This window comes from Arvicanthis niloticus, unplaced genomic scaffold, assembly GCF_011762505.2.
Source record: "Arvicanthis niloticus isolate mArvNil1 unplaced genomic scaffold, mArvNil1.pat.X S10, whole genome shotgun sequence".
In the NCBI taxonomy this organism is placed as follows: Eukaryota; Metazoa; Chordata; class Mammalia; order Rodentia; family Muridae; genus Arvicanthis; species Arvicanthis niloticus.
Genome location: NW_023044982.1, coordinates 1055232 through 1080924, shown reverse-complemented (window position 1 = coordinate 1080924; position 25693 = coordinate 1055232). Strand labels below are relative to the sequence as shown.

Genomic DNA, 25693 nt, shown 5'->3' with positions numbered 1-25693 from the left:
CTAACCTTAATATAAACAGATTGATTTAGTTCAGAAGTTTTTTCCACAGTCCAATGTCTCTCAGCAGCTGTGGAGTTTTGTTCATTAGCATTTAAAAAATTTAGAGTTAATAAAGCACTATGTAATCTATCTTTGGGGGTTCTTATTGATCCCTTTTGCCTATTAAGCATCTCCTTTAGAGTTCAATTGGATCTCTCCACAACTGCTTGTCCCGTAGGATTATGTGATATGCCTGTAACATGTTTTATATTATAATATGTAAAAAACTTCTCCATCTTATTAGAGGTATATGCTGGACCATTGTCTGTTTTAATTTGTGTGGGTATTCCCATAATGGCTATGACTTCTAACAAATGTGTAATTACAGAATCAGCCTTTTCTGATGCTGATGCAGTTGCCCATTGAAATCCTGAATATGTGTCTATAGTATGGTGCACATATTTCAGTTTGCCAAACTCTGTAAAATGAAAGACATCCATTTACCACCATGTTTTTTCCTAGGGGAGGTTTTATAATCTCATGATTGATTCATGAGACCCTATTCAAAGTCCTATATGGAATCATTTGGAGATGTTACTCAGAGGCAAACAAAGCTTGCTGCTCTTCCTGAGGAGCAGGGTTGATTCCCAGTACCCACAACCACCTGTATCTCCAATTTCAGGTGAATGACATTTTCCTCTAGTCTCTGTGAGCCCTTGTGTCACTTGCACATGAAACACAAAATCTCACACACTTAATTAGGGACAAATTGAGAGAAATATTAAAATATTTTAAAAATGAAAGTGAATACATCAAAATTTCTCCATACATTCAATAATCCCGTTGGGATCACTTGTGCAAAATACAAAAATCTAACGGTAGATCAGCTGGTGATGGACCTGTATAGTCTTTAGGACAGATGCTGCAGAATTATGTTTGTTTGTGCTTGATTCATTTGGTTCCGTCTCAGTGATGAAAATGTGCTTTGCATGAAGATTTTATGGAGTCTAGCCATGCCCTCCATGAGGAAAGATAACTTTTAGAGCATTTAGAATGTAGGAAACAATTTTTACTCTTGAGAAATGGAAGGATATATACAGACATCTCTTCCCAGTCTCTGTCATATTTTTTATATTTCAGTAGACAAAAGTTCCACAGCCGTGTTTTCTTGCTCTCTCTCTCTTATTTTGTTATCATTACTTCTCTGTCTGTGACTCTGTCTTCTTTCTCTGTCTCTCTCTGTCACTCTGTGTCTCTCTTACATGATATTCACTCACTGGTAATTGAATATTAGCCCAGAAGCTTGCAATACCCAAGATTCAACTCATAGACCACATGAAGCTCATGAAGAAGGAAGACCAAGTGTGGGTGCTTCAGTGTTGGGAGCCGACTTTAGTAGAAAGTGGCTAGATCAACTTTGCAGCCATCTGGAACCATATACCCTAATGAAAGACTTGGTTGTCAAAAGCCTATAACAGCTGAAGCACACTCTGATAAATATATTGTTTATCCCACATAGCTTGTTTTGCTGTTTAGTGACCTCAGCTGTAAGGTGCACGTGGTAAAATGTTTTCACCTGTGTTCTCCTGCTTGTGTATTGTATATAAATACCTCAGAATTCCCTTCAATAAGAGAGACTTGAGAAAGAGAGACTCAATAGAAGAGACTGGAGAGAGAGACTTGGAAAGAGACTTGATCACACCCTGTCTTGTCTCCATTCTTCGTGTCTCTTGCCTCAGCAGCCTCACTCTCTCTCTTGACCAGAGCACTTAGCCCCAAAAATGTTGAGGCAAAGCATTGAGGTAGAGTAAAGGCCACAACACTTCAGTCCTTTTTAGAAAGAGTAACAAAATACTCAAGGGAGCAAAGGGTCAGAAAGTGAAGGAGGGTTCCTCTTTCTCCACATTCTCGCCAGCATCTACTATTAACTGAGTTTTTGATCTTACCTATTCTGACTGGTATGAGGTGGTATCTCAGTTTTATTTTGATTTGCATTTCCCTGGTGACTAAGGATGTTGAGCATTTCTTAAGGTGCTTCTTGGCCATTTGAATATCCTCAGTTGAGAATTCTTTGTTTAGCTCTATAGCCCATTTTTTTTTGGTTTTTCAAGACAGGGTTTCTCTGTGTAGTCCTGGCTGTCCTGAAACTCACTCTGGCCTTGAGACCAGGCTGCCCTCAAACTCATAAATCTGCCTGCCTCTGCCTCCCAAGTGCTGGAATTAAAGGCATGCACCATCACTGCCTGGTCTGTACCCCATTTTTAATAGGGTTATTTGGTTGTCTGGAACACTTCTCCATTGTTGGTGGGATTGCAAGCTGGTACAATCACTCTGGAAATTAATCTGGCGGTTCCTCAGAAAATTGGACATAGCATTACCTGAGGATCGATCTATACCACTCCTGGGCATATACCCAGAAGATGCTCCAACATATAACAAGGACATATGCTCCACTATGTTCAAAGCAGCCTTATTTATAATAGACAGAAGCTGAAAAGAACTGGGATGTCTGTCCTTCAACAGAGGATTGGATAAAAAAAATGTGGTACATCTACACAATGGAGTATTACTCAGCTATTAAAAATAATGAATTTGAGAAATTTTAGGTAAATGGATGGAACAAGAAAATATCATCCTGAGTGAGTTAACCCAATAACAAAAGAACACACAGGGTATTTACTCACTGATATGCAGATGTTAGCCCTTCAGGCTTTCCTCCAGGTATGCACTCTGCAAAAAAACTAAAGTTATCCATCAACACAACCTGCTTAGCATCCTTGACATCATAGCAGCAGCACAGCATATGGATCCTGGATGTGTTACATCCTTTCCCTTGACTGCTTAAAAACTGTTCCACTTTTCATTCTTACTTCTACCTAATAAAAGTGGCAGAGCTAATATGGAAACAGAACATGGGACAGAAACTGAAGGAGGAGCCATCTGGAGACCATTCCACCTGGGTATCTATCCCACGTACCTTCACCTAAGCTAGACACTGATGTGGATGGCTGGAAGTGCATGCTGTGAAGAACAGGTATAGCTGTCTCCTTAGAGGTCTGCCAGAGTCTGACATATTCAGAGGCAGATGCTGACAGCTAAACAATGAACTGATCAAGGGGATCCCAATGGAGGAGTTAGAAGGAGCTGGAGGAGGTAAAGGAGCTGAAAGAGTTTGCTGCCCAAAGAGGAGAGCAATAATACCAACCAACCAAAGCTCCCAGGGGCTAAATCACCAACCTGGGAGCACATAGGAAAGGACCCATGGTCTAGCTAAATATATAGGGGAGGATGGCCTTGTCAGGCATAGGTGGGAGAGGAGATCCTTGGTCCCATGAAGGCTGGACTCTGAGTGTGGGTGTATTTGAGGATGGGGAGGTGGGAGTGGGGCACTGGGTGAGGGCACATCCTCACAGAAACAGGAGGAGGGGAGATGGGATAGAGGGTTCTTGGGTGGGGGGATGGGATAAAGGGATAACATCTGAAATGTAAATAAACTATCCCATAAGAAAAACAAAACAAAAATCGAAACAAAAACAAACAAACAAAACCTGAAGACAATATTAAATCATTTTCTCCAGTGATGGTCCATGTTTTCAAAGATGGCATAACAAACTGGAGCTGGATTGTGACTTATACCTTTTGATGCTTTTGTGACCACTTAAAGGGTATAAACCAAGAAAGCTGCATTGAATCATTAGCAGAATGTATCACAGATGTTCTTGTAAGGATGAAATAGTACTGGCTTGTCAAACTGTTGGGAGCCGACTTTTAGCAGAAAGTGGCTAGATTATCTTTGCAGCCATCTGGAACCATATACCCTGATAAGAGATTTGGTTTTCAATGGTCTACAACAGCTGAAGCACACTCTGATATCCCACATATTTTGTGTTACTGTTTACTGCCCCCAGCTGCAAGGCACACGTGGTAACCACGCCAGCAAGGCATGTGGTTCACGTGCTGTCCACGTGCTATCCAGGCCATACATGTGTGCAAGGCGCACGTGGTATCCAAGCCTGCAAGGCACATGGTGCATGTGCTATCCACGCTATAGATGCCTCTAAGGTTTACGTCATATCAACACCTGCAAGGCACGTGGTATCCACTCGCCTACAAGGCACGTGGCAAAAGCATATAAATACCTCAGAATTCTCTTCAATAAAGGAGACTTGAGAAGAGATTCAAAAAAGAGACTAGAGACTTGATAAAAAAAAGACATGAGAAAAGAGACTTGGTAAGAGACTTGATCACACCCTGTCTTGTCTCCATTCTTCGCATCTCCTGCCCCAAGAGCCCCACTCTCTCTCTTGACCAGAGCACTTAGCCCCAAAAGCGTTGAGGCAAAGCATTGAGGCGGAGCAGGCCGCAACACAGTGGCCCCCAAGCGAGTTTAAGACCACAACATCAAACAAAGGGGCTGGGATGGGTTTGTAGAGTTCTTCCACATGCAGGACCTAGAAGGCAGCATCAGAAATGTACTGCTGGCTTGTGCCTGTGTTCCTGGAATAGAGACTTTTCTGGCATACCTAATAAGATAGCCTTGTGAGTACAATAGAAGACTTTTAAACTCCAGCCACCAAACTGCATGCTCCTGTGAAAATAAATGTATCTATGAATTTGAACTGGAAGCTGCCCAGGATTGTTACAATGTAGTTCTACATTGCAGAAAGAAAGTGGTTACAGGATTGTGACCAATGAAAAAAATACATGATAAAAGTGCTACCTCTTGAAAAGTCACAGTCTGAATGAAGCAATGTTCACTATAGTTTAAAACTTTGCCATGATCAGTTCTAGTGTATATGCAAAACCAGTGGTGTGTGTGGATTGGTTGTAGCAGATCAAATCAAATTTATAACTATGCAGGTTTAACTACACAATCTGTTTTTTTTTTTTATTTAAGGATCACAGGCAGATGTAAAGCATTTGATCACCTGTTGACTTACTAAATTGTAAAGCAGTTTGGGAAAATAGGCCAGAATCTTAACCATGGTGCTGTTCACAGAGTTTACTTGCTTAACAATAGTTTAAGCCTGGTGTCACTAAGATAGATATGTATTTCCTTTTACTAGTGAATACTTAGCAATCACTAAGCTTTGTTTTGAATTTCTGTACTGTTTCTGTATTATTGAATTAACCTCTATTTCCTCTCCTTCCTTTACATGTTGGCTTGTTATGCTTTGTTCCCCTACAGATACAGTCATCTACATTTCCTCCCTGTGCACTTTACTGGCCATTTTAGTTATCTACATTACAACTCTCACCACCTACCCCCAAAACTTTAGTGAGTGCTGCAGATAACAATAGGCATGAATCAAATTTGCTTATTTATGTTTATCTCTTTGAACATAAGAGCACTTTATGTAGTTGAATAAACCCTATAAGTTAAGGTGACTAAAAGGTTAGCCTCTCATAATCCAGTCATGGCAGTCTTTTTAACTAGGAGCCTGACTTCCCAGCTCACAAGGTGTGAAAGCGGAAGTACAGACAGGATCTTAGTAGGTATTTTAGTGCAGGGCCATGAAGATTTGGAGAGCTCAAGTGGTTGGAAATGGGGTTGATTTAGAGGAAGAAGAAGCATGTGGTCTGAGTGCTGACTAGATGTATAGTTGAGGCACATCTTCCAAAGAGAAGAGTGAGGGGCTGCTTGGAGACATGGCTCACAGCAAATTCTGTTTGTCTCACATATCTTTCAGGGAAAAAAGATGCAATCTTCAAGCATCTTCCATGTTCTTCCTGTCTGAAGAAAACACCTAACATTTTAAACAACTGTTCCCACAAGGGTTAGGGCCAACTGCAAGTTAATGTGGGTTGTAAATATTTCCCTAACTTGTTTCTTCTGAGGAAAAAAATCTTTTTATTCCCCTGAATAAAAGAGGAAGAAAAAAGGAAAGAAAGATATAGTATGAGGCCAGCCTGGTCTACATTGAGAGATCCAGAATAGCCAGTGGTATACAGAGAGCCTTAATGTCAAAACAAACAACAAAACAAACAAATTCCCATGTTTTCATTTCATACATATTAATCTCATCACTCCAGAGTAAGAAACTGGCAGATCTCAATGGATTGATAGGATAGTGTCTAGACTGAATGATTTCCTTTTGGGAAAACCACAAAATTGAAACTGGAGTGGAACTCGAGAGCCCATTAACTAAACCACTCCCCAAAATGAGGATTTTGTTCATTAATTTAGTAGCTATTTATCTACTCATTTTAACTTGTGTTTTGGCAAGGTCTTGATCTGTAGCTAAGGTTGATGTAAAACCCCAGTTCCCAGCACTCCTGCCTCAGCATTCCATGTGATAGGATGACTGTTGTAAACCAACACACATGGCTGAGTTTTCTTTGCATGTGATGCACATGGTCCTGAGTGTGTGTCCCATTGGCAATGCTCTGTTCCTGACTCTAGACATGTACACAGATTCTCCTAAAATTATCCTCTGAGGACTTTGTGACAAACACATCATCCCAACTGTGCATTCTTTCCTGTAATATATAACTGAGTTGGATGCTCTGTCATTCATCAGTTGTGTTAGCTAGCTACTCAAGAAGGCTGAGGCAGGAGGATGGCTTGCAACTTTTGGTGTGGAACAGCAATTTTGGACATGGGGTTTCCAGAAGGGCTTGATTGAATTTGGTCATAGGTTCCACAGTAGGGAGAGAAACTCACAAAGAGGCTAGCCTTCATTCCTGAAAGGAACAGAGGGCAACAGCCTCTCAGGGAAGACTGACACCTAGCTAGCTCTCTCTAGTTATTTTATTCAAATACCATACAGGGTTAATTGGGGGTGGGAATGGTTCCAGCTGCCAAGGTTATTTTCCTCTTGCTGCTTAAGAGATCACACAAGCCACACAAATCTCAGTCCCATTTGACCTTGGTTAGCTATAATCAAAAGAAAGAACTCCAAGCTTTTTCTCGGATTGTCTTAGAACCAAGATGAGTGCAACTGCAAGCTCTCCTATAGCAACAAGTGCAGATATTCCAAAGGCACAATATTTCTTCAAGGTTCAAACAATCTCATGACAATTTCTCAGCTTCTACTGATTGATCCAAACGTACCAAAGACTTATTTGTCCTTTAAAACAGTTTTAAATTTACTTGATGGATAGAGATTATGTTCTGGATGCTCAGTCAAAAGAGGGAGCCTCAGAAGAAATCAGTCAGGACACTAAGTAATAGATGTCAATAATTTGAGCTGAACCAGGCATGGTCAAACACACCTTTAATCTCAGCATGTTGGAGACAGAGGCAGGTTGATCCTTGTGTTTTTATGGCCAGCCTGGTCTACATAATAGGTTCAGAAAAGCCAGAACTGCATGGTGAGACCCTGTTTCAAAAACAATTAGATTTAGGACAGGATGTTGGCTCACACTTATCACAACAGGACCAGAAATGGTGTTGTCAATCCTTCTGGGCAAACAAATAGTTAGTCAAGCTTGTCTGTGTGACTATTTTATTTTAGTGCTCCAGAGGCAGAGCTAGGCTAATCTCAGTGTTCAAGGTCAACCTAGTCTATATAGGAACTCCAATCCCAGTCATGTCTACACAGTGAGACTTTGTCTTCATTAATATTTGCAGCAAGAAAGGTGACTCGTGTTTAGAGCACAGAGTGATCTTTCAGAGGACCCAGCTAGAATCCCCAGCAATCATATTAGGTAGCTCATAGACCCAAAACTCCAGATCCAGAGAAATCCAACTCCTCTGGCCTCTGGGAAGTTTTATCCCTGTGAACATTTCTCATTAAAGACACACATATACACATAATTAAACATAAGAAAAAAAACTTTAAAGTGTGAAAAATAAGACAACCACCCCAGCAATTTAATGAATGAAGAAATGAATAAATGTATATATACAGATGTATGCAGTAAAATTGAATTGAAGATGACGTCTAAGCAGTATTTTTTTTGTGTGTGTGCACAGAGGACTCGACCAACCTTGTGATTAAATATTCACAAGCCCATGTATATTGGCTTCTCTTGCTCATCATCTTGCCCTTGCCTCTTGCCATCTGGATGTCCATGGTGTTTGTTGGTCTGGGTGACTCTGTCTAGAGTCTGTCTCTTTTGTCCATGGATTGCTTTAGGTCTTCCAATAAACCTGCGGCTCTGGCTGTAGCACACCACCTGTGAGGCCTTCCAAGTGGGGGCTCTTCAGAGGAGCAGAGAAGTTGCTGCTCCGTTACCCTGGCTGCAGTAGATCTCCTAGGAGGACTTCAGACTATGGGGTCTTCAGTGGAGCAGTGTGTGAAGATGTTCTCCAGGGGAGCCTAGGGACCCTGGTTTCTGTTTCCATGTGTGTAGCAGAATTTCAGGGAGGCTTTCAGTCTGTGAGTTCACTTGCCCTGCATGTCTTCAAGCTGTGGTGTCAACTGCTCTGAGTGCAGTGGATCCATGGGAGTAGACCAGCTAAGAGTCTGCCCCAGCAGAAAAGACCAGGGAGAAGGTGCAGAAGGGGAGTGGTATTCAGGAGGGCTGGATTTTGGTGGCTGATGGGTCCTGAGTCCACAGGGCTCACAGCAGCAGATCTCAGGCTTCAGGTTGCAGGGGAATGGTTTGGTACCAACTACTCTTAGTGCTGTAGAAGGTGACCCTTGAGTTTGTATATTTTTCAAAGACTCTTCCTGTTGAGAGCTGACTCCTAGTCGAAAGAGGCCATCTTTGCAGCCGTCTCAAGCCACATACTCTGACAAGAGACTTGTTTTCAACAGCCTACAACAACTGAGCACACTCTGATAAATATCTTGTTTTTCCCATATATCTTGTTTTGCTGTTTTGTGCCCCCAGCTTCAAAGTGCACATTTTATCCACACCTACAATGCATGTGGCAAGGCATATAAATAACGCAGATTTCCCTTCAATAAATGAGACTTGAGACTTGATCAGATCCTGTGTGTTGTCTCCACTCTTTGCATCTCTTCCCCTCATACCCCTCTCTCTCTTGCTAGACCCTGATGTGCGGACCTGAGCAGCAGCTCAGGCTGGGATATCTTCCTATTCTACTACATATCTAGAACCATTGGCTACCATCAATGGATGAAAGCCATGCTCCTGCCTGTAACAGTTGTTACAACATGTTTCCACAGGGTTCTCTGAAGATTTTTTGAGAAGGTTTGGTGTGGATGTCCCTACTGTCAAAAAAAAAAAGTAACAACAGCCTGGTTTACACTGAGAATCATGTGGGTCACTGGGGACTACAATTTAGCCAGGTGTTTTGTCTCTAAACTGTCATCCTAGTAGGAAGAAGGGTGAGGTAGTAGGATTGCTGACAGTTTTTTGTTTGTTTGTTTGTTTGTTTTTTGAATCAGGGTTTCTCTGTGTATCCCTGGCTGTCCTGGAACTCACTCTGTAGACCAGACTGGCCTCAAACTCAGACATCTGCCTCTGTCTGCCTACCAAGTGCTGGGATTAAAGGCATGCACCAACACTGCCCAGCTCAAATTCAGTCTCTTAAGAAGAACTGGTTGAAGACACTGGTTTTGATTGTAAATGCAATGTTTTCTTTCTTTTCTGTGTTCCCCTGCTTGTGCTTATAAATACCCAAGATTTCCTTGTAATAGTGTCAATGGGAAGTCAATAGGAGAAGTCAATAGGAGGTGAATAGGAGACAGTAAAGGAGACTTGACCACAACCCTGTCTTGTCTACATTCTTCACGTCTCTTGCCCCTCCACCCCACTCTCTCTCTTGACCAGAGCACTTAGCCCCAAAGTATGGGGCATTGTGGACAGCAACATAATAGCCCCAAAGCATGGGGCAGTGTGGTCCTCAACCCTTTTCTGTCCTGCTTTCTCATGATTGGGTTGGAGGAGAGCACAATCCCAAGCTTGTAATAAACAGTAACTAATGGTATCATTACATTGGATATGGATTTTTGGTGGTGTGTAGGGGTTCACGAGTGCTTCCTGCCACAATCAGTATTCAGCAGCCACATGATGGCTTACAGCTCCAATTCTAGGACTCTTCTAGACTTTACAAGCTCCAGGCATTCATGTGATACAAAGTGGAGGAAATCAATCATTGTGACTTTCAGGTCAGCCTGGGATACATAACAAGTTTGTCACAAAAACAGAAAAATATTCCATGCACCTAAGAGTCTGAATCAAGACCATAACATATCAAGTGTACATTTGGCTAGCAGAGATTGGCTGTAGACAGTGCTGAGATCCTCCAGCACCCCTTTCAGCCCAGCTATATTGCTCAGTCTAGCTTAGAACTCCCAGATCAAGAAGTGACCTGACCCTCCAAACTCAATAGATGAGAATTTTAGGTACAACACCAGGAGCCTCTTTTGGGGGATGGGAGAAGGAGGGTCTCAGTGGAGGTGAGATACTTATCCGATGGGACAGAAAGCTTTCTTTGAAAGCCAGGCCAAGTGTGATCTCTAGCCCCCAAACTGTGTCTTCTATGGCTTTGTCAAAGCTTACTGAGTTAAACACCTTACTGGTTAAGTCTTAGACTTCACAGCTGGAACTCTGAAAGCAAAGAACTACTAGCTGGTTAAAAATTGGAAACTCCACTGAGATATCATCTTAATGAGGTTTGTTTTTCTTTGTATTTAGTAATTAAAAGTGAAACAGTGAGATTCAAGGGTAAATTTTCAAAGAAAATTCCAAACCTACCAACATTAGTGAAGGCCTGTCTCAAAACACAACCATCTAAACTATATATTCCCTGTGCTGTCTGTGAGGTCTCCTTGTCAGGTAGGAGTGGTAAGCCTGTCACTGCATGAGAATAGGCATCAAAGCACATCTTACACCTTCCACTCTTACAGGGGTTCCTGAGATTTTACTCTGGTTTTCAGCTGGAGGCCTATAAATCCAGCACTCCAGAGGCAGGGGCAATTAGACCTCTGTGAGTTCCAGGTCAGCCTGGTCTACAAGAGCTTGTTCTAAGACAGCCAAGGCTACACACACACACACACACACACACACACACACACACACACACACTGGTATATAAGAGCTTGTTCTAAGACAGCCAGGGCTACACACACACATAAGCACACACATGCTCGTACTCTTGCACACACACAGGTACTTTGTTGAAAAGCAAAATGAAAAAAACCCAAAACAACAAACCAAAGAAATTCATTCTATACTGAAGCATATCAACAAAACAAAGGAAATGTTTTCTCAGCTAATCTAAGAACAGAATTAGACAAGTTTCATCTGCCCATTCACAATTTTCTTTTCATTACCCCACTCAGCCATCCATCCAAAGACATCCTGTAGCATAATCCACTTTCAAACTTGCTGTCTGGACAAGGATGACCTCGAGTTCTTGATCCTTGGCCTCACCTCTCCTTTCACCTCTCCATCCTAATGTAGCAGCCCTTAAAAACAGTTATATACATTGGAGTGACCTGACAACCTAAAACTATTTTCTTGCTACTATATAACTGTAGTATTGCTATTGTTATGAATTTTAATGTAACTATATGATATGTGGAATATTTGATTGCTGTCACAAACGAGTTGCCCTAAAGAATCAAAGAAACAGTACTCTAAATGATGTGATTAGATGCTAAGAGCTGCTGTGTATTTTCTTTAGTGCTGAGGATTGAACCATGTGTCAGGCATGCTGGGCACATCTCCAGGCAATGTGTATCATTGCTTCAGGTAATCCAGACTGTCCATGAACTCTCTGTGTAACTAAGTATGACTTTAAACTTCTTATACTCTTGCCTCTGCCTCACAAGAGTTAGGACTATAGCTGTGTCCAGTACACATGACTTTTAGTATTCTTTCCATCATATGAAATAAGGCTAATTAGCTTAATATTGCTCTTTTAATTCTTTGGAGAATTTCTGAGACTCTCAGGATGAGGTCAAAAGGATTAGTTGAAGCATTTAACCTTTGGAAAGTTGGTCAAAAATGTCAAAATTTTAAAGCACTTAATAAAAACAAGTAGATTCAGACACGATGAAACAAAAGCCTTTCAATTTAGCAGAGGGATAACTAGAAGAATATAAAAGTGAAGACAGGGAGTTATATGTTAAATGAAATAAAAGACTGTCTCTGTTTTTTTCTCTATCCAGAACTAGCACTATGTAGACTGGGAGAGACAGGAGTGCTTACAGCTTAAGACAACACTCTGGGCTTGGTTTTCCTCATAGTGATAATGTTCACTAAGAGATGAAGGGGAAGAGACCTTTGCCCAGTGCAGAGTGACCCTGGAATGACAGTGAGCTCCCAGTTTACCCTGTTTGAGTTTTTTTCTCAAATCACTCAATTTTAGACTGATGAGTGTCACCATCAATGTGGGATTGTGCGAGTGCACAGTTGTCAGCTACAGTTATTCGGTGACAGGAAGAAACACACAGCTGCCCCTAGGACCACAAGGGTACACAAGAAAGAGCAATAAGACCTACATGATTTTCCTGAGGTTGTCCCTGGTGTATATTCATTGTGTAAATTTTCCAAAGTTTCTGTTTTCATTCTTACATTGAGGGACTTCTGGGTGGATTCCAGCTTCTGGCTATTATAAATAAGGCTGCTATGAACATAGTGGAGCCTGTGCCCTTGTGATATGGTAGAACATCTTTGGGTGTATGCCCAGAAGGTGTATTGCTATGCCTTCAGGTAGAATTATTTCTAGTTTTCTGAGGAACCACCAAACTGATTTCCAAAGTGTTTGTACCAGTTTACAATTCCACAAGCCATGGGAGAGTGTATCTTTTTCTCAACATTCTCCCCAGTATCTGCTGTCACCTGAATTTTTGATTTTAGCCATTCTGATTGTTACAAGGTGGAAACTCTGTGCCATTTTGATTTGCATTTCTCTAATGACTAAGAACTTTGACTGTGTCCTTCAGTGCTTCTAGGCTATTCCAGATACCTCAGATGAGAATTCTCTGTTTAGCTCTGTACCACATTTTTAATTGGGTTATTTGGCTTTCTAGCGTCTAACTTCTTGAGTTCTTTGTATAGTTTGGATGTTAGCCCTTATTGGATGTAGGATTAGTAAAGATCTTTCCCCAGTCTGTTGGTTGCTGTTTTGTCCTATTGATGGTGTCCTTGGCCTTACAGAAACATTTCAGTTTCATGAGGTCCCATTTGTCAAGTGTTGATCTTAGAGAGTGAGCCATTCATTGGTGTCCTGCTCAGGAAACCTTCCCCTGTGCCAATCTGTTCTATTTTCCACTTTCTGACCTATGAGATTCAAAGCAAGCTTTCTATAAAGAGATAGAAATGAATCAATTTACATTCTCCTACTGGAAGACTTCAAGTTAGACCAGCACCATTTGTCGAAGATGCTTTCTTTTTGTTCCACTGTATGGTTTTGGCTTCTTTGTCAAAGATCAAATGTCCATAGGTATGTGGGTATATTTTTGGGTCTTCAATTCTATTCCATGTATCAACTAGTTTGTCACATTATCAATGCCATGTGGGTTTTTCACTATTTATCTTTAGTAGACCTTGAGGTCAGGGATAGTGATTCTCACAAAAAGTTTTTTTTTTTTTTTTATGGTTGTTTTGTTATTCCATATAAAGTTGAGAACTGCTTTTTTATATCTGCAAAGAATTGAGTTGGACTTTTCATGGGGATTGCAATGAATCTGTAGATAGCTTTCGGTAAGATGGCCGTTGTATTATAGTGATTCTACAATTCTATGAGCATCAGACAGCTTTTCTTTTCTTTTTTCTTTTTCCTTTTTTGGTTTTTTTGAAAGAGGGTTTCTCTGTTTATCACTGGCTGTCCTGGTACTCACTCTGTAGATGAGGCTGGCCTCAAACTCAGAAATTGCCTGCCTCTGCCTGTGCTTTGATTAAAGGCATGTGCTACCACTGCCTGGCTATCAGACAGCTTTTCTATCTCTGAGATCATCCTCAATTTCTTTGTTCATGGACTTGACATTATTCTCTTAAAGACCTTCAGTTGCTTGGTTAGAGTTTCACCAAGATATTTTATATTATTTGACTATTCTGAAGGGTGTTGTTTTCCCTAATTTCCTTTTCAGCCTTTGTATCCTGTATATAGAGGAAGGCTACTGGTTTGTTTGAATTAATTTTATATCTACCCACATTGCTGAAGCTGTTTTTTACTGTAGGAATTCTCTGACAGAACTTTGGCAGTCAGTTATGTATACTATCGTATCATCTACAAAGAGTGGTTCCTAGAGACCTGCTATCAACATTGTTGAGGAAGTGTCATTTTGGCATAGTGGAACATCTTTTTGGAATGTGCTAAGAAGTAATATATCTGGTTCTTCCAGTATAACTATTCCAATTAGAAAACAATAAAATAATCGATTTACATCACAGTTGATTCTCAACCCAGTTATGACTCAAATGGTAGAGTAGCCTCAAGCATATATTCTGTACTTTTCAGTACCCAAGACATCAGCTTAGCTTCCTCCTGTGACTGTTTTCCATTCTTTCTTTAGATTCCACTTTCATAGTTCTAATAACTGCATCTAGGGATTTCATTGGGCCAGGCAACAGCTATTCTGCAAGGTCTGGCAGTATACACTTTCAATCCCCATACTCAGATTGCATCTGAATCTTACGTCTTGGATGAATCTTATGTCTTAGCCTTGTCATCATAATGAGTTTGGGGCAGCCAGAGCAACAGAGCTATTGAGATTGAGGTACACAGACACACATAGACACACAGACACACACACACAGATAGAAAGACAGAGAGTCAGAGAGAGAAGTAGAGAGAATGACAGAGAGAGGAGACAGAGAAGTAATGAAAACAAAAGAGAGGGAGAGAGAGAGAGGGGGGAGAGCAAGACCAGATCATGTCTGTGTAGGTTTTGTCTCCTGAGACATTCAAGATGATAGAGACTGCAAAGAGTTTTCTGTGTATGTCCTGCCATTTCTCAAGAGTAAAAAAAAAATATATCCTGCATCCTAAAGGCACTAAGAGTTGTCATTCTTCATGGAGGAAATGTCTAGAATCCTTAAAATCTTCATGTAGAGCACATATTCTTTTTTTTTTGGGGGGGGGGAGGGATTTTGAGACAGAGTTTCTCTGTGTAGCCTTGGCTGTCCTGGAACTCACTCAGTAGACCAGGCTGGCCTCAAACTCATAAATCCTCCTGCCTCTGCCTCCCAAGTGCTCGGATTAAAGGCGTGTGCGACCACCGCCCGGCGAGCACTTATTCTTCATAGGGAAAGAACAACAGCCATGAAGCACAAACACAGAATTCCTCAGCCTCTGTACTGAAGATTATACACATCCATCACCAACCAACCTAACTTTAGATTTTTGTATTTTGCACAAGTGTTCCCAATGGGTTTAACTAATGGATTGAGAAATTTAATGTTTTAATATTTTGATGTATTAACTTTCATTTTAATTTTTATTTCAAATTTTATACACTTAGGTGTGTGAGATTTTTTGTTTCAGCATGTGCGGGTGACTCAAGTGCTCCCAGAGACTAGAGGAAAATGTCATTCACCTGGAATTGGAGATACAGGTGGTTGTGTGCACTGGGAATCAACCCTGCTATGCAGGAAAAGCAGCAAGCTTTGTTTGCCTCTAAGCAACGTCTCCAAATGATTCCATATAGCATTTTTGATAGGGTCTCATGAATCAATTATAAGATTATAAAATCTCCCCTAGGAAAGAACATGTTGGTCTTTATTTACTCTGAAAGATCTAGGAGAAGGAAGGGGCAGAGACAAGGGGACACATGATTATTGGGGCAGGGTTAGCACAATACACAAGTATAATGTTGTCAGAAAACTAACTCAGTAAAAGAAAATAAAACCAAAAATGTTCTTATTCAGAAATGATTTATTGCAATCTTTTACAAATTATAATTCAAATGGTGGTGGGAAAACATGATATCAGGCAGCAGAACCTCTCCAAGAAAGAGACACAGCTTAAAAGTGACAGCAGTCTAATACAAAAGTACTTCAAGGTTCAGTCAGACTTATACTTCATAAAAATATATGTCCATACACTGCAGAAAAGTATGTAATGTAGCAGCCAAAGGTGGATGCCATCCAGAGGCAGAATGACACAGAGTCCTCTTATTCAAGTCCATTATGCTCTTTGTAATGTCCTCTCTATCCCCTTCACTTCCTCATAGTGTTTCATTATGAAAGTGCTGGAATAAAAGCTTCACAACTTTTAAATATTGTTGCTTTACAATGGTGGGTCTGTAGTGCAGACATTAGTCTGAGAATTAGCTCATGGTTCTCCATGTCAACACAACTACTTTAAATTTGAAGAATTTGATTGTAATTCAAATAAAGTGAAATAATTTTTTTCCAAAGTCCTTCAAGAAATGCTTTAATATAAATGGCCTATGCCTCTAATCAGTCATTTGAGTCCTACCTTCTATTTGTCAGAGCAAAGAAATGACCTCACCTTATATATTCCCAACAAGACTCCAAATTATAGAAAAAGCATTTCCCACAATCTAAACATCTCTTACTCAAAAAGTAGACCTGTTTTGGCTGCCTTATACCCTTGAGTGTGCCCATAAGCTCAGAACAAAGCTGTACAAATCTGTCTGGAATAACATCACCAATGTCATCATAGACTTCATCAGGGGCAGGGTACTTCTCCATGGTCAGCTGTGTGAGGTTGGCAGTATGCTGCAGCAGCTTCTTCAGGCTGCCCATTGACAATAAGTTCTTCATAAAATTGACTTCAGTGAGCTGGGAACACTGGCTCAGTGCAGGCAGGAAGGCACTGATTTGCATGTCCATGAATATACAGCCCTTCAATTTTAATGTCTGCAGAGTAGCTGTCAGTCTTTGTAGCAGGCTTCCTAGAAATGGATCATCTAAATGTAGGAAGGTGACACCACTCAGGTCCAGGTGTTTCAGCTGCTGGATGATTGGACACTGGGACAGATACTTCATATCTGATTGTGACAGCATGCAGCAAGTGATAGCAAGGGTCTCTAGTGGACTCTCCAAACACCTAGAGAGAAAGAGAAAGGATTTAACATCACTCAAGATGAATAGTGGCAGAACAAAACCTATGACTTTAAGATAGCAGAATCTCCTTCATCCCTCAGTCATTCTCAGACCATTATTAAGGTCAAGGACAAGATGCTCCCAGATGGAGTGCTAACAACTAATGTCATGTTCTTCTAGGTAGGATGTAAGCTATCACTGTGTCTGCTACTATGGCAGTTCCAGAGTTCCCTCTGAACTGGTAAGCAGAAAACATGTTTGGGGACGGATGATGTAAGTAGGAGAACCCAGAAGGATCAACTGCGAGCCACTCAGAACCATCCCCATCTCTGCTATCATTTATCTCAATGTGCTCCAGCTTCCACACACAGCCTCTGTTCTGTTCATAGGGTTTCCCTTTGACCACAGTCATTCACTCATTTCCCATCTGTTCAGCTCCTTCTTGTGTTCAAATGGTTTCCATTGAACCATGAGAAGTCAGAGGAGATGGAAACTGTTCATACAGTTCTGAGAACAGAGTTGATATTAGAGGACATGTGGTATAAGATCTCATACATTCTCTAGATGTAATTTTTTGTCATCTGGGTTTCTCAAGTGACCTTCTATAAATCATGGACACATGCTTACAGTCTGACTTTACTAAGGTGAGAAATTAGGATGCAATAACAGCATAAAGTACTATATCAATAATTCAAAGCTCAGATCTATATAAATTTAACATTGGCTGGCAAAGCACTATATAAACTGATGTTTAATGTAAAGCAACCCAAAAACAAAATACTTTGCTCACCCCAGGGTAAAGCTCACTGTTCTTTCTTACCTGAGCACTTGGTCCAGGCGACCATTCAGGAAGGAGACATCATTCAAATAGAGATGCTGGAGCTTATTTAGTTTGGAGAACTGGGAAAAGATCTCTGTAAAACAGCAGGTTTCTATCTCTTGGTCCCAAGGCAAATGCACAGGGACATAGATTTCCTTGAAAGTGAGTTTCTGGAGGTTTTTCATCTGGCCCAGGCCAGGGGCTAGCAAAGCAAGGGTGTGAATGTCCCAGCATGTGTTTATTTCCGATTCCTGGATTGAGCCTGTGTCAAAAACCTCCAAAACATCCAGTGGGTCATAGGCAGGAAAGGCTCCAAACTCTAACTTCTGACAGATCACCTGTATCACATTTTCCTCTGCTTGGTCCACCAATAAAAATATTTGAGATATTTGGAGGGACAGTGGGACACGAGGAAACAGTTCATCAATACAGTCATGGCCTGTTTCCCACCTAGGATGGGATGATTTCCCACTGCTTGGTTGTTGCCAATGACATCTGAAGAGCAAATGATATGCTGTCTTTCAGCCCAAATATTCCAGAAGTCATGGTGGGCATCTCGTAAATCAACCACTGTTAGGAGCCATGCTGCGTTTGCTGAAGTAGCTATACGCTCGCCATTAGAAGATGGCGCTGGCTTCCTGTTTCTGGTTCTTCTTGGCCTTGGTGTCTGCAGCTGTGCGCACGCATAGGTGCGAATTCTCCCGCTGATAGTACTATCAGTGGATATGTAAATGAGACCCCAGTCTGTAAGCCAATGAGGACAGATCATGTCTCTTTGATAGTATATAAGTCAGTACATTCTGGGGCTTGGGGTCCTTCCTTTGCTCTCCATCTTGCATCCTTCTAACTAAGAGAGTTGTAACAGTAAAAGACGCTGTCAGAAGAATCTTGAGTGTGACGTGCTCCTTATTGGCCAGGTAGCGTGTCGCATTTTGGTGCCGAAACCCGGGAGTGAAGCCGAACGTCCCCGAGGATCGTCTACCTTGAAGGACCCTGCTTAGCTCGCAGAAACAAGATTCAGAACTGACAGTGCAGTAAGTCTAGACACTTTTCTGTAAGATATGGTGAATCCTATGCTTGGCCTTGCTTTTGCTATCCCTGTCTGAGCGGTGGTTGTTCTCGTGTTTTGCTTTTGCCTTAATTGGCCTATTAAGGGACGGGAGTGTACATGTCCTCCTTTTCAAAGTGAACCGTAAATCACAGGTAGATAACTGTGCAGGTTCGCCCAGTTCTGTAGATAAAGAATTATGGGCAATCAACAGTTTAAGCCAGCTCTTGTGGCAGTGCAGGTGCTGCTGCAGGAAAGCGGCTTGACTATTTTAGATGGGGTTCTTTTGAAGTTTTTTAAAGAGGTAGATAGAGTTGCTCCGTGGTATGGTCCTACAGGATCCCTTACCACGCGATCATGGGAAAAGTTAGGAGCTGATTTAGCCCGGGAAAAGGAAGAGGGAAGATTGAGAGCAGGCACGTTACCTATTTTTAAGATGATTCAGGCATGCATAGCGGATGAGAAATGCCAAGGTCAGGATAGCCTATCAGAAGCAGAAAAGGAAGGGAATGCTAGCAGAAAAAAAGGCAATGATAAACAGCCTTTAAGCCCTCCATGTCAGAAGAAGAAGGAGGGGGAGAAAAGAAAAAAGAAAAAAGAGAATGGAGCTGAGAAAATAGCTCAGTCAGAGAAATATAAAAAATATCCAGCCTTGTCTGGGTTTAGAAAATTAACACTGAATGACTCCACGTCAGAGGAGACGTCCTCTGAGGATGGAGAAAACGAGGACGATACTTCGTCCCAGGATGGGTTGGATTCAGACGAACAAACAGAATTAATGAGGAGGCAGCTCGTTATGAGAAAGGAAGATATCATCCGGATCCTCCTTATGCACCTGGCAGTTTGCCATCGGCGCCGCAGCTGCTTGTGCGGAAGACAAAACAGGAACAGGCTAAGAGACATGTTATTCAAATAGCCACCTCCTTGAATCCAGAAAAGGAGAGAAGAAGGATTAGAGCCTAGCCTTTCCGGTCTTTGAAGATCAGAATCAGCAGAGATACCATTGAAGTTTAGACTTGAAACAATTAAAGTCATTGGCAGAATCGGTGCAAACATATGGCATAAATGCCTCTTTTACCCAAGCCTTAATAGAGAGACTTGCAGAAAGTGCTATGACGCCTGGGGATTGGTGTAGTACTATCAAGGCAATTGTCCCTACAGGCAAATATTTAGAATGGAAATCTCTTTATCATGATTTGTGTGCTACACAGGCCAGAGATAACATGGCACAAAATCACCCCCAATGGAGCTTTGATATGCTAACTGGCCAGGGGAGCTATTTGTGTTTTCCCACAGGAGCAAGAAAATCCGATCTGGGTACCAACAAAATTGACAAGAATAGTGAAGGATGGAGAAAAAGAAAATCCGGATCCAGAGGCTGTGGACATCAATGTTTCTGATATTAACTCTTTGGACTCCCATAAGGAGCAGCCTACCTCTGTGGGCAATAGTGAGAACATGGCCCGTTCCAATGCCTGTACATGCTAATTCGACTAAACTTCCTTTATTCTTATCCACAAGTTGTGCCATGGAAGCACCATGCATCAAAACGCCTAAGTTTGAAACAGAACCATATAATGCCACCTCAATAAAATTAAATACGGCATTATGTTTTACTTTCCAAAATGAGACTATTAGCTCTGGGAAAGGGCCATGTATTAAAATTACAAAAAAGAAATTGGGATATTGGGAAGATCCACTTGTTGCTAATAAAATTCCCACAGGGATATTAATGAATGCCCTGTCACAAATAAGTACTGGAGCAACTAGTGGAAGTGGAACTGGTGGTGATAACACATCTTCTAATATCACTACCATTATGCTCACTAGCAATATGACTATACCATTATCTGATAATTCTCCTCTTAATGTGACCACTAAAAGACAGATACCATGGTGCTATCCATTATTGGATTTTCCTCCGACATTTACAGCATGTCAACCACCAGAATTATGGAAATTTAAACTATCGGAGGGTTTCTATTTTAATCAAAAGTTAAAAAGATTTAAAACAAATAACACTCACTCTGGCCCTGGGAGTGAGTGGCCATTTTTTGAATAGATAATTATAAATAATGATAATTATAAATGATGATAATTATTAATGGATAATTATAAATGATAATTATAAATGATGATAATTATAAATGATAATCTCTAATTATAAATGAGGCATCTACTAGTATATCAGCTTTTGCTAATCTACAAGGAAGCTTCCATACATCTAATAATGTCAGTGGTACACGATTGGAGACCACGCAAAGTAATAAAACAAAGATCAGTTTATCTAATTTGAAGATTAATCAACAATATTCTAATTATATGCTTGAGCCATCACTAGTGTGTGTTCAAGCACCATATTTTTTCCTTATATGTGATGAAGAGTTGTTTGAAAACAGCTCAATAATTAATTGCCATAGTCCTAATATTACATGTTACTTAACAGAATGCTGGAATGGAAAAAACCGGACAGCAATTGTGGTGAATATTCCCACATTTGTACCAGTACCTGTTGAAGCTGACCCCAAAGATTTTCCTATCATACAATTATTGAGACAAAAAAGAGATTTTGGAATTACAGCAGCTATAATCACTGCCATTACTGTTTCTGCTGCAGCTGCAGTGACTGCAGGTATTGCCATGGCCAATCTAGTGCAAACAGCCTCAGTTATTAGTCATATTACTGAAAAGGCATCTGATGCACTTGAGACAGTGAAAAGAACTGATGCTCATTTGGCCTCAGGGGTCTTACTGGTCAATCAGTGCATTGACTTATTACAACAACAATTACAAGCGCTTGGAGATCTCGTACAACTTTCTTGTGTGGCTTCCACACGTTCCCTATGTATAACCCCCTTACTTTTTGATAATTCTTCCCTTGTTAACAGTTCTATTATTTCAGAATATCTGAAGGGGAATTGGACCCAGAAGTTGGAGTTCCTTCAAGAAGAATTACAGTTGAAGATATTAGACCTCAAAAATACAAGCCTTGATATAATCAGTTTTAAAGACTTTACCTCTTGGCTTTTTTCTGCATTTTCCTTCTTTAAGGAGTGGGTGGGGGTAGGTTTGTTTGGCTGTATGCTACTTGAGGGACATTGATCTTACTCTGGTTGTTCTGTAAAATGAAAACTCAACAACAACGTGATAAAGTACTTATTGCTCAGGCATTTATGGCCATTGAGACTGGAGCATCCCCTCAAGCTTGGTTGAATATGCTAAAGTGCTGAGACGCTGTTCCATTTATGCATGCTTGTGGGCACAGGATCCCATTGCACCAAGCTGTAGACGGGACAGCCTTTTGATGCCTCCCAGGGCTCGGGTTCCCATTGCACGGGACTAAGGCACAAAAGGTCTCTAGTCACTTTATGCTATTTATAAAGAAGGGGGAGATGTTAGGAGCCATGCTGTGTTTGCTGAAGTAGCTATACGCTCACCATTAGAAGATGGCGCTGGCTTCCTGTTCCTGGTTCTTCTTGGCCTTGGTGTCTGCAGCTGTGTGCAGGTGTAGGCGCGAATTCTCCCGCTGATAGTACTATCAGTGGATATGTAAATGAGACCCCAGTCTGTAAGCCAATGAGGACAGATCATGTCTCTTTGATAGTATATAAGTCAGTACATTCTGGGGCTTGGGGTCCTTCCTTTGTTATCCATCTTGCATCCTTCTAACTAAGAGAGTTGTAACAATAAAAGACGCTGTCAGAAGAATCTTGAGTGTGACGTGCTCCTCATCGGCGAGGTAGCATGTCGCAAACCACTTGTAGTTTCTACCTCCTGTGGGCAAAGTAGAAAGACATTTATATGGTAGGAGACACAATGTTAATCTGCATGACCCATAATTCTACTTTTCTTAAATCAGTTTTTTGTACAGAGACAGCTTCCATTTCTAGAGCCTGGGGAAAAGGCAGGGACAGACTCATTGCATATTGACTATTTCTGTTCTAAGCTGTCCTACATACACCACCGCCCAGTTCCTTCATTTCTGTTCTAGAAGATATTGACTCCCACAATCAGAATCCTGATCCACCTTGAGCCTCTTTATGAATACTGTATTCATTTTCATCCATAGAAACCTTCCCACCTCCATGCTACCATGTTCATACTTACCTGGGTCGATCCTTTTGTGCCAACAGCAAATCCAGGCCATCAAGCAGAGCTTTCAAGGTCTCCAGGTGAGGCGTCTCCATCAGGGCTCCCACAGGAAGGCATGGGAATGGCCATGCTGCCACCATCTGCCTCAGGATATTAGGTTGTTTGCTGGTGAATGCATCCTTGAAGAGTGGTGGGAAGAGTTCCATGGGCAGGTTTTCCAGAGCAGAGATGGCCAAGGCTTCATCTTTCAGCAGGCTTCTTGCCAGCTGCTGGAGTGTTTGTGGGTTTGTGAAACTCATCATGACTTTCAGGTATGATGATGCTAAAGAAATATCCAAAGAAAGAAAAAACTCATTCAAAACATTTTAGCAAGCCTTTCACACCCCACTCCCGCTAAAATTACATAAACGAGGCAGGCGTCTAATCCCTGGTCTGGTGACATTGCAAACCCTGTAATTTGGATTACTTGATATTTATCTTTCTCATTGCCACAGTTCCTTCAAGGTCCTCCTGGTAATATATAAGCACCATTTAAACACATCTTCCCTGAAATCTTCACAATCTGATACAATGTTCCTGTGAGTCCTAATCTACACTGTCACAGGAGACTCATGTATGTATCTAACACTTTTCTGGGAAATAATTATGGCTTTACTACAATGAATGGAACAATATATTGACAAAATGGATAAAATTTTACTTCCATGATATTTAGAAGCAGGAGCTATGCTAAATGCTAACCTATTCTTTAAGAGATTAAATGCACTGAGGCCCCGAGCAGCCTTCTATCAAAGGCTCCCTTCATTCTTCCCACAACCTTTCCTCCCATCTTCATCAGACCTGGGGAACCTGAACCATTCTGGTAACCTTCCCTTCCCAACCATCTTCCCTGCTCATTGAGTCCTCTCAGGCCTCCTAATCTGCCCTAACCACCCTGTGTTCCCTCTGGATGTGCAATCTCCTGCCACCTTCAGCAGACCTGTGGATCAGAAACCATACAGGTAAGCATCCATTTCCTCTCCTGTCTTCTCTGCTCACTAAGACCTCCGAGGCAAATCAAGTTATCTGGAGCATCCTTCTATCTCAGGGTGTTGTGGCCCGAGCTGCCCCACATTTGGGGCCAAAATGTCAGGTACTGCTGTACCAATGTTGGAACCTGTACTGTCAAAAGCCTTGGGAACTAACTTGTTAGCCCACACTGCCCCAAGCAGCTCCTATCCGAAAGTTGGGGTTCAGCAAGAGAGAGAGAGTGAGTACAGACTCAAAGAATGGAGACCAGACAGAGTGTGATTCAATCCCGTTTATTCTTCAATCTCTCTTCTTCTCTCCAAGACCCAGGTCTTGAGTTCCTAGTCCCTGGTTTCTAGACTTTAGTGCCTCCAAGTTCCAAGGTACTTCTCCCAAGTGCTAAGTGCCTAATATCTAATGCCTAATAATCTGTTGCTTTCTTCTGAGTTCTCTTGTCCAAGTGTTTTCCACCTAATGCCTAATAACTCATTCCAAGTTGTACTCCAAGTTGTACTGAACTCTTCTGTCTGCCTCTCTCCTTTTATATGACTCACTTCTAAGCCACACCTGTGAGCCACGCCTTTAAGTCACGCCCTAAGGTCTTATCTCTAAATCTGATCTCTAAGTCACACCCTTAAGTCTCAGCTCTAAATCACAGCTTTAAGTCTCACACACCCAAGGGAAGATCCTGGGTATCTAAAACAAGATGTTATCAGAGTGTGCTCAGCTGTTGCAGGCTACTGTAATCAAATCTCTTATCAGGATACACTGCTCAAGATGGCTGCAAGGATGATACCGACTTCTGTCTACTCCCCACATCATGGGACCCTCAATTATCTAACCCCCTCTCATTCCACTTAAACAGACTTGTGGGTCCTGAAATATACAGATAAGCCACTTTTTTTTCACCACATGTTGAGTCCTCTGAGGCAAGTTAAGCTGCCCTGATCAGAGTGCTATCCCAATTTAATGTACATTCTCTGGTGACCTCAAACATGCTCTCCCATAGTACAAAGACACCTGTTCAACTATGTTTATGGCAGCTTTCTGTTAATAGCCATAAACTGGAAACAGCCAGAGATGGTCAGCTGAACACTGACAAAGACATTGTTGTACATTTACACAATGGAATATAATTCAGCTATCAAAGACAAAGACAGCATAAATTATGCAGGCCAATGAATGGCGTAGGATAATATCATACTGAGCAAGATAACCCAGTCAGCAAGAATATGCATGGTATTACTCACTAAAAGGTAGATAGTAGCCTCAATATACAGGATAAGCATGCTATACTCTACAGACACAAAGAAGCTGAACAAGAAGGAAGGATCAAATGAGGATGGTTGAATCTCACATATAAAGAGGAGAAAACACTCTTAAGAGGCAGATGTAGGAGGAAATGAAGTGGGAGAGAGATGGGAAGGATCATGCTTGGGGTGAAGAACAGGTGTGGGCAGAGACAGGAAAGATGCAAGATGGCCATGAGAGTGAATGGAAATCTGCAGCTGATGGGATGGGTAGTTGGAGAGATCTCCAGGATCAGACCTAAAACTGATATAAGGTAGGTGCCAAATAATATGGGGTTGATCTTAGCTGTTACTCTCAGCTTAGGGGAAATTGAGCATGAAGTGCTACTTACTTTAGCCAGGCAGAAACTTCAGTAGGGCAATAGGGACAATAAATAACCCAACTACAAAAACATGACTCCAAATTTATCCAAGTACAAGTAATACCTGGTTGGTACATGAAACAGACTGAAGGAACAGCAAAGTAACAATGATAGCAACAAGAGATCATTCCCATGGACAAGCAGCAATTCCTGACTTTATCAATGATACTCTGTTATGCTTTCAGGTAAGTTAACA

General features: G+C 41.4%; 1 protein-coding gene across 1 annotated transcript; it reads right to left on the bottom strand.

Moving 5' to 3' along the window:
• Positions 1-16296: 16296 nt before the first annotated feature.
• LOC117696053 (PRAME family member 12-like) lies at positions 16297-23116 on the bottom strand. Its single transcript, XM_076928159.1, is given in 5 exon segments — positions 16297-16861; positions 17678-18029; positions 18032-18247; positions 21235-21374; positions 22833-23116. Coding segments are annotated over 5 exon segments (1557 nt in total).
• Between the last annotated feature and the right edge of the window lie 2577 nt (positions 23117-25693).